This window comes from Charadrius vociferus, unplaced genomic scaffold, assembly GCF_000708025.1.
Source record: "Charadrius vociferus isolate BGI_N301 unplaced genomic scaffold, ASM70802v2 scaffold62, whole genome shotgun sequence".
Classification (NCBI taxonomy): Eukaryota; Metazoa; Chordata; class Aves; order Charadriiformes; family Charadriidae; genus Charadrius; species Charadrius vociferus.
Window position 1 is genome coordinate 172,133 of NW_009647419.1, and position 10,300 is coordinate 182,432.

Here is a 10,300-nt window from a genome sequence, read left to right on the forward strand (position 1 = left end):
GGTCCCCGTCCCCGGTACGGGCTGTGGGAGCAGTTGGGATTTGGAGCGCCCGATGGACGTTTCCCGTCGCCGGGCGGCGGTTCCGGGCCGAGAGCGCAGGCAGTTTGCTGGGCTGAAGCTCCGTGTTTCTGAGCTAGAACGGTCCCTTTCCCACGCCTCCCCGCCCGCAGCGGCACGGCTTTGGTAGCGTGGCACGCAGCGAGGGCCGCGGGGAGCGCGTTTGTGTAGAAGTCTCCCAATTCTTAGTTTAATCCTTCCCCACCCCTTTAATTTGTTTGTTAGCTTGGTGAATGGACTGCTGCCATGGCGACGTTATAACTCAAAGTAGCTAATAAGGCAGAACTGGGAAGAGGAGCGTGGCCAGTACGAAAGGGGGGAAGGGAAAAGGCAATTTTAGGCACTGACGTAACGAGATGCAACCGGGAGAGAGAGAAGCCACAAAAGGAGAGATGAGGGGCTGCAGCCATTAAGGTATTAAGGCAGACTGATGCTTTGTGAGGTGGAAAATGTATGGGCCAGGTCAGGAAACGCATTCTCCTTCTCCCCCTTATGTCATTTTATTCTTTGAAAAGTCCTCGAGCCAGTTACAAATGCATGCAAAATACAGAGCTTTTGGGTTTTGTTTTGTTTGGTTTTTTACAGTAGAACAGGGGGGGGGGGGGGCGGCAAAGGCACTGTTTGCAGTATGTCTTGAAGATCAAAAAGGCTCGTGCTGCAGAGAAATGGCTGATGTCATTTTTATCAGTGAGGATCCTCCTCTGCACCCATGACACTGGCCTCCCAATGCAGCAGAGGGGCAATAAGGACTGGGGTCTCCAATTAAAATATTTTTAATAGGTTGTCATGAGGAAATGGGGCCTGACCATCCCAGCAAATGTCTAACGAATGAATTATATAATGAATATAACCTTCACTGCTCTAGCGATCCTTATGGTATTCAGTTATTGTTTTACAAATAGTGTGTTGGGAAAGGTTAATGTGGATTATAACTGCTGCTTAGATTGGAAGAACTATTCTGCCTGACTGCTTTAACATAAAACTGTATTGGCAGTCGTGATACCCATTTATAACTCTCAAATCTTTTACATAAACTTCAGTACTGGGAGTAGTTCCTGACCACTGATCCCTCAGTAAAGTTAACTAAATGCAGCAGAAGATAATTCTTACTCCATGGGGAAAAAGAAATATGATTATTTACGTACAAAAAAGGTCATGCCAGGATATAGTTCAAATTTTTGATGCACCATTGTCCCACAATCCACCAAGAACAGCTAGAGGAGGCTGCTGGGAGTAACATTATAGGGGAATTGGAGGTTAAAACAATTTTTAATTATCTGGTATTCCTTGCTGCCATTTAGAGGAAGAGGAAATCTCCTCCAAGCACTTCCCCTCCACTGAAAATAAAATACAAGAACTTCCAAGTGGTAATCTAGTTTTAATGAGTAAAAACATTTTCTAAGTATTTTCTTCTGGATTTACGATCTTTCTTTAGTTTCAACTTGCCTTTTAAAATTTCTTAAACATATTTCTTCTTTTGTTGTTGTTGCTGCTTACTTTTTGGGCTGGATCCCTCTCCTCCTTGTGCTTCCAAATTTCCTTCTCACTTGCTTTCCTCATTAACCTTTCTTTCCTTGTGTGTAGTTTTTTCTCACCTAGATTATGTGTAGACTACGATGAAGTTTTTACTTTATGTAATGTGAACAAAATATGTATAGATGCAGAGAACAACTGCAGTTCAGTGCTTGCAGGTCATAGAAAACACAGACTTTTTTTGCTAATACTTAAAGTTGTGGCATACCCTTGAAGCACAGACCACTGCTACACATGTATGGCTGCTGAGTTTGTTCCTTATCTGGAAGAAAAGCATGAAGGTGGATTTGGGCAGGAGTGATTTGCCAGTTAGTATGCCCTGAGCATGCAGGGTTTTCCTTGAGTAACATCCCGTGCCCAGCTTGGGTGGCACACGTCTTCAGCTGGCTTTCAAGGTCTGTTGCTTTCTTGGTTTTTGCTCGTGTCCTCTTGCACATGGTTTACCTTACCTTCTTTGCTATCATGCTTTTCACATTTTCCACTTCCTGTCTCCTCCCTTCTCAGGAAGCTGTTCACTGCCACTGTTATTGTAGGTTTTTCTCTTTACAAATGGTCATTCTCCATCTGAGGAACCTGCTGTTCCTAGGAGTCCTGCCTTCTACTGTTAAAAGCAAGGCCCCCCCCGACTTCATAGTCCTTACACAGGAAATATCTCCACTTCCTGTATAATATAGTACTATCAGAGGGTAATTATCCATCTTGTAAATACCTCAGTGTACACCAGAGAAAAGAGAAAGGTGTATGCTCTCCGGGAGATACTTCTCAACCACCAGCAGCCTTTTATCAACTAAGGGTCCTCACAGAAAACTGGTTTATTATGCACAATTGCAAAGCAAACTTTGAGAAGAGAGATAAAAGCACATTGGGAAGAAGAATATGACACGTTCCTAGTCAGCGTTGCACTAGCACTGCTGTAAACTGCTCTGTAGTTATTCACACAGCATTTACATTTTAAGTTCTCACTTAAAACTGCATTTGAATAGTGAACATTAGCAGAAGCAGTGCCAATTCTTTTTTCATCATGGTAAAATGCCTCTTTCTGTAACAGCTGGCATTCTGTACTTCTGTGATCTAGGATATCTATTCATTCTTAAAATGAATTCTGACTATGAAATAGAATAGGGAACACAAGCTAAGGCTTGGCTAAGAATAATTTGTTACGTAATTAGTACAACGATAAGAATAAATCAAAACCTGTATTCTGTCAAGCATGGTAGGCATAGGGATTCTTCTCATGTGTTTGCTTTCCAACCTACTGGTTTCAACTGCGTGTATCTTTTAGAATTTTTCAGATTTTTCATTTGTTTGAAAGTAGCTGGTTTATTTCTAGGAAGTCTGATGGGGAGAGAGAACTTCTTTTGATCAGACTGCATTTACAATAGCAACAGCGCTTCAGAAAATAAAATTGATAGCTCAGAGACCTGTACTGATTTGGAAGAAAGTCCTTGGTACCAATGCTTTGAGATTCTGGGCTGATGCAAGAGCTGTATGGAAAGCCAGAGTGTTTACAAGTTTTTGTGCAGCTGCTTAATGGGTGTTACTCTTAAGCTGAGAAATCTGATTGCATTCTGAATTCAGACATGGCAATATATTTTAAGAAAATTGCTCTGTCCAGGGAATACTAATAGATTAACTGCTTCTTTTTGTATGGTCTTGCACAAATTCTCAACGTAGAAATTGGGGATCAGCATAGACTTTTTTTTTTTTCTCCAGTTAGCAGTTCTTACAATCTTGTGATGTTGTCACCTAGGGATGAAACCTTGGAATGCCGTTTTAGCAATAAAAATAGCAGTACTAAGTCTTTATGGTGTTTCCTTGTCTTCACTTAAATGGTATTATTCATTCCAGAAAGTCAAAACACTGTTGTTAAAATCCTTTCAGTGTCTTTTTTAAGTGTCAGTGTTTGATGGAGACTGTGTTCACCACAGTGCAATAGAATTAGTAATCTCATTCCACAATTACTGTACGTTTTCCAAAATAAAGCTTTTTAGGCTTGGTTTTGGGTTTGCAGGTTCTTTCAATTCGTTTTGTTCCCCAGTCTTACTGCTCTTGGACTACACTAATTCAACGTTTCCCTCTTGGCGTAATAAGAAATATGTAAAAGAGTGAGAGCCTTCCTACTAGGAGTAACAGCCAGATCTCATTCCAGCCCCTGCACATTAGCAGAAAATTGAAAAGTTTTTTCCTCTGAAGGATCTATCTTCTAGTCACTCTTACACTCATGTATATAAGCTATTAAAGAAGAAAAGCTATGTTAAAAAAAGAAATCTTCAGATTACCATAGGAAAGTCATCTAGGTGTCAGAGAACTAAGGGAAAGTATTATTTGTGCAGTGGACCACCTAATACACTACAAATACAGTGTATATCTTTAAGTCATCGCAGAAACAAGTCAAATGAGAGTCCTAAGTCTCTTTTTTGTGAATTTATGCATGACAGCCAAAAGATTATGCAGCCTTTCATGTCATACAGAAAAAAACTCCAACCCATGCAGCAAGGAATTTAATTTACAAGGTTTTAACTGCTTGCTATGTTAAAGCAATTAGCCAATAAACACAGAATGGAGATGGCAATATTGAAGTTTACTTGAATAAAAATTTAGGATTTTGATTAACTGAGCAACAGTGGGAAGCCAAGTTTACCACTTCTGTGACTGTCAAATTATGATCATTCTCCCAGTCTATTAAAAATTGGCCTATGCTTAATCTGGATTCCAGTATCCAGCGCCAGTGAACAATATTGATAATGCTCCTTGTTACAAGTTTCAGAAAACAAAAATAGGAATTCTGAGGGCTGTGTCTAGTCCTGGTACCCATTGCCAATGACCTCAATAACCTAGTGAGCCAGTTCTCCAGCTACAATATTCATGTTTTGCCAATATTCTTCCACAACATATTGTTTACTGTCTTAATTCTAGCTTTTTCTTCTAAAGCAAGTTCTCTCCTCTCTACTTAATCAATACTTTCTCAAAATAAATTCTAACTACTCTTAATTTGTTTGCTTTCTGTTTAGGTATGTTGCATGTAGAGGGTGGTATATAAAATAAAATTATATACATTATCATCCATGTGATTCCCATAATAAATTGTTCCCCTTTGTTTTATGTGTTAAGGTGACGTAGCCCCATGGAATTAGTCATTCAGACTTCCATCCAGCAGTGCTGTTTCAGTACTTTATTTTGAAAGTCTCCTAATAGCTAGTTTAAAACAAGTGAACAAATTAAATGTAAAGTGTTCTTTATTAAATAACTCGGAAGGAAAAGCAAATTGTGCGATTAAGAAAGACAACATCATAGTTCCAAAGGATTTTTACAGCAGAAAACAAATAGCGGCAAATGAGCATTTCAGTCTAGCAGCCAAATTGTCCTCATTTTTATGGAGTTAATTTCGGTCCTCAAATTGTGACTTGTTTTTTAAAAGATACGCTGCTAGAAATTCAATGGGATTTGGCGGTCTGTAAATAAAAAAGTAAATCAAAAGCAATTATTTTTGTTGTAAGAACTTAGGTAGCTGAAAAACTAATCACCTTCCCTTAAAAACAACATAACTCCTCCCAAACACTTCTAAGCCTTGATTTAGGGACGACTAACTACCTAGAGTTACACTGTAAACTTCCAGTTTATGTCTAATGAAAAAGTTTTTAATAAGGAATATCAGACACTGTTGGTTCAATGTTACTAAACTTCTACAACAGTTACATACCTAGAACTAGGGTATAGTTTGTAAGCATAAATTCTGTATGTACATCATTGGAAGTTACATGTATTTGCCTATTTCTTTAACTAGTGCTATATAAAGTAAAAGTTAATTATCAGTGTTTTCTTGCTTTATTTTCTTCAAATGGTTATTGTGTAGCTTTGTGCATTAGAGTTGTTTTCATCCTTTCTGGCAACTGAAATGAACACAACAAAACTTTAACAAAAACTTCCAAGTTTGAGAAGTGCTGTAACTTGCAAGTAATCAATAATAAACACTTTTGATCACTGGCCTTAGTTCTTAAGATTTTTTAAAACAGCTCCTCCAGCTACAGTGCATGAGTCATGGTAATCTGGATTCTGTTCGCAGAATAAATTACAAATTTACTTATTCCACACTGGGTCAGACCAAAGGTCTGGCAGTGAGCAAATATGCCTATGAAGAGTGTGGGGGGAAAAAAAAAAAAAGGAAGGAAGAAGTGTGCGCAGACATACTTCTCCAGACCATCCTTTTGGCTTCCAAGCATGTACCAGCCTTCTGAGCTAGCACCTCTAATAGTGCTGGGTGGATTCCTCTAGAACTTTGACCAGTTGCCCCTTGAGCCCAAATAAAACGTTAATGTCTTCAACCCAAGGCAAAAAAATATATAGCTTAATTATGTGACCTGTGAAGAATCACCTCCTTTTGTTCATTATGAATTTGCTACCTGCTTCGCTTACTTTGGTTACTGTATTGGAGGAGATAATAAAAATCCATCCCAATTAATCATTTCTATGCTATTTGTGATTTAATGGATTCCTAATATAAACTCACACAGAAGTCTCTTTTCTAGATATCTATTCAGTCACCCCATATACAGACAGCATTCCATACTTCTGACCACCTTGTCACTCTTCTTTCTTTCTCCCATTCTACTAGAATACAGGGGAATTGGAATTACACACAATATTAAAAATACAAGAACATTAAAAATTTATATAGTGACATTATGCTTGTTTTTACCCCTTCAATTTCTAAGTCCTATCATTCAGAATTTATTTTTGATTAAGCAATGTATTGCCATATACATTTAACAGTTTAAAGATAATTTTTTCAACAAGGGTAATCGTCAATTCAGAAGCAATCATTTTGTCACTAGCATTAGGGTATTTGTTACCCTCTTAGGTGCATCATTTTCTGTTTATTTGTATTCACTCTCTCACTTTTTGTCATAGTTTCAATTTTTGTAACGATCTTCCATCGTTTCACATCAAGTTTATGAAGTTCCTGTGCAATTACTTACAATTGCTCAACTTAAAAAAAAAAAAAAAAAACAGAAAACAAAACCCCCTATCCTATTCTGTAAAACTCGGTATCACTAACAAATATTGTCAACCACTTCTTCAAATTGTTATAAAAGATTCTTTCCAAGATGCTAGTGTTGCGCTCATTTCACCATGAAAATTCACTGTTTACTTCTACCCTCTGTCTTTTATCTTCCCATCAGTTTCTCATCCATATAAAGGCTTTTCCTTTAATCCCACAGCAACTAACTCTTTAAAAGCTTTTAGTGAATGAATGTGCCAGAAACCTTTCGGAAATTTAAACAGATGGTATCATCTGGATTCCTGTTTACGTGTGCTCACTGACTCCTTCAATGAACTCCAAGAGACATACAAGACCTGACAAAAGTTGTGTTGACTCGTCCCAAATATGTCATTTATCCATATGCTCACTATCCTGGATGATAATTTCTACTGAATTCCAGGCACAGTCATCAGATGTACTGGGCTGTTCCCTGAACATTTCTATATTCCTTAGAAAAAGAAATTAGCATCCATTAGTTACTTTCCAGTTCAACTTCAAGCAGAAGATAATATAGCAGAGCTGGTAGTTCAGCTTTTTCACCCCTGAGGTTTTAATATGCTGGACTGATTAGTCAATTTGACCTTGGTGGTTTGATATTCTTAGCTTTTTTGTTTCGTATATGTTCCTCAACCTCTTCTATCAACATTCCAACTTCACTCCTGTGATGAGTCCCCATAAAGAACAACTCCTTCCATAGCGAAGAAACATTAAAAAAAAAGAAAAAAAAAAAGTGTTTGCCTGTAACACAAGTATCCAGACTGTAAGCATGAGGTTTCCACTTCAGACTGTGTTTTATGTTCATTCTGCATCAGAACTCCCACAGATGTCAACGGAAGATCTGCACACTGCTCAGGTATACACATGGGGTATACCTTCCTAGGTGCTCTTTGCCTAATTAGCTGTCTGTACAATGAAGTTCAAATTCACAACTCCTTTTAAGGTTAAGACACAGCTGACGGTTGTTCTGGCTGTAGGTACCATGATGTGATTATGGTTATCCATGAGCTTTTGATAATGTTATTTCGGCAAAACAGAAGTGGCTACATGCAGTATGACTTGCCAATAGTCCAAATACACCAAAAAAAAAATTTGGATAAGATTAAAAGAAATTAATTTTTGGATAAGATGAAAAGAAATTAATTTGGATAAGATGAACAACTGTTTGCTGTTACTGAGGAATACACTTCTACATTGACTGATAAGAGATTTGGGGCACCTTGACAGCACAATCTTGACTCAAAGAATAAACTACCAGTTTGCTTCTTACTGTATTGACAGTGCAGGGTCAGCCTCATCCTTTAGAAAGTCTTTTAATCTCCAAAAGAGATGCATGTCAGGCAGAACTCTGTAATTCCACACTACAAAAATCTTGTTCAAAACTAGAACAACTTGCCTTGCTTCTGTAAGGTCAATTATGTAATAAAATTAATTAAAAAATATATTTTTCCCTCCAAAACCTTTGCAGTAGCATGCTTCATTGAGAGATCACAAAATCAATAAATTAACTCTTGCCACATCATACGAACCTAAAGCGAGAAACACATCTTGCATGGTCAATCATAGTAATTCATAGGTTCATAAACCTGTCGTAATGACTTGCTTACAACTAGCAAAACCATGTCTGGTGTGTGAGATCTGAAAAGGTGACATACTGCCCGAGTTTGAGACCTCCTTTTTTTTGGTAAGAACAGACGGAACACTGAGGCATCTTACCTCTCTTTTGCAAGCACAGCAAGTCCCTGTAGCAAGATAGGTACAACTGTCTGATCCAAGTAGGCACGTGTGGGTAATGACTGAAGATCCACCTTCTGCTTTGACGTTTTCTCTGCATTTATTTTCTCATTTTCTACTATCCTCTAAAGTAGAAAGAAAAAAAAAAAGGTAAACAAACATTGGTAATAGCAGCCACATCTACTTTGAAGCATGAGTGCAAACTGTCCTGGTTTGAGGTAAAACAACCAATTTTCTGTTCAGTAACTTTACATTTTAGCTAAGCCTCTTCTAAACAAAGTACACCTCTCTCTGCAATTTACTGGCAATAACTTCTTCACATCTTGTAAGAAAATTTAAGTACGTATTTTTCCTTGCACAAAAATCTAATCCAGAGGAGCCTTCTGTTACATTCTTACGGTTTGGGAAAACAATGTTAGGAAGTCATAAGTTTTCTAACACCCAATCTCTGCTGTTGTTATTTCTGCTTTTACATTCAGATTGAAATTCTACACTGCTGAGCCAGGAATGACTAACAACAAGAATTGTCCCAATTAAATGGTTCCTGTATGCACACACTGCTAACACAAAATGCTAAAAGCACGAGAAATTCAGGTGAAGCCTGACTTCAACAGAGTCCCCTTTGTCAAGCACTTTGAGACCATGCTCTATTAAAGTATAGATGGGTAACTTAAGAAAAGATATGCTAAATGCTTCCAGGTCAAAAAGTGCTAAATCATTTTACACCATTAACTGTAGTTAAAAAAGGATACCCCACCACTCTCAGTAAACCAAACATATTCAACACAACATACACTAATCTACCAGTACAGGACCAACGTATCCAACATGTTCTGGTTCTGTAGTGGAAGTTGAGGCATAGGGGCAGGCAGTTACCAGGGAGATCAGTCGCAGAGGACGTTTAAAAAAAGTTTCTGCAAAAGCTTTGCATAGAGTAGGAGCTCATAATGGAGGAAGACTGAAGGCATTTCTTTAATGAGGAAGACTAAATAAATGTCATAGAATTATTCTAACCCACACTGTTACCAACAGCGGAGAGAATGGTTTGTGACTACTCTTTCTCAGCATAAGTAATTAAAGACAGCTTGGATTATTCTGATCCAGCATTTCCATTGATGTGAATATGAAAAGAATCCCTCCCTTTGATGCTTTTGTAGAAATGCCATCAAGTCCTCCTATTCCCCTCCCTGTCTGGCTGGCTTTTTGTGCCATGATATATTAATGGAATAATTAACAATCATAGGATACTTCCAAAAAGCCCACCTCATTTAAAGGTTCATTATTTACTTCAGTACCATTTAGTATAAGGGAAGCAACACAACAGAAAATATATTAATTAACAGCCAATTATGCAAGGAACTAGTATCTGGTGGTTCAGTTTCCATTTAACTTTCTTGCGAACATTAAATCTACTGAAGTTACACCCAAGACTCTACATTTTTCCCCTTGATCAGGAATGTGAATTCCACTGCACCTTGCAGCAACAAAATCTTTGTTACCTCTACATTTTCAGTGAGACCATATTCTGAATGGGGATTTTCTGGAACCTGTAAGAAAACCACACAGTCAGCAAAGTGGAAACACTCCTTTTATGCACATAGCATGATTCACATAAAACATTTCTTGCAATACCTGCGGCTGTCCCTCCATAATCTGTTCTGCCTCCATGATTTGAAACGTGGAATTTGCTGGACGTACAGCGATCTTAGAAAGCGAGAAAAGACTTGGTCAGCAGGCTGAGACGAAGACGAGCATTAGCTGACTGATATTGCATCACTTGGTTACTAAGCCACAATTACTAGAGAGCAAACGGAGTTGCTCAGCTCCCCACCCCCTTGCCAAACTTATACAGGTAGACAACCCCTTTTTTCTTTTCTCCCTTCCTTCCTTCCTTCTTTCTTTCCCGGACCCACAGGCCTGCCAGCGCCCCGGGCCCCC

The 10,300-nt window shown here is 38.3% G+C and overlaps 1 protein-coding gene across 1 annotated transcript; it reads right to left on the bottom strand.

Moving 5' to 3' along the window:
• Positions 1 to 4,747: 4,747 nt before the first annotated feature.
• DPY30 (dpy-30 homolog (C. elegans)) lies at positions 4,748 to 10,055 on the bottom strand. Its single transcript, XM_009880383.1, has 4 exons — positions 9,995 to 10,055; positions 9,862 to 9,909; positions 8,345 to 8,487; positions 4,748 to 5,042 (listed from the first exon to the last, which is right to left on the bottom strand). Exons 1-4 carry the CDS (start codon positions 10,028 to 10,030, stop codon positions 4,970 to 4,972), a joined length of 300 nt encoding a protein of 99 aa, XP_009878685.1. The 5' UTR covers positions 10,031 to 10,055; the 3' UTR covers positions 4,748 to 4,969.
• Positions 10,056 to 10,300: the final 245 nt, after the last annotated feature.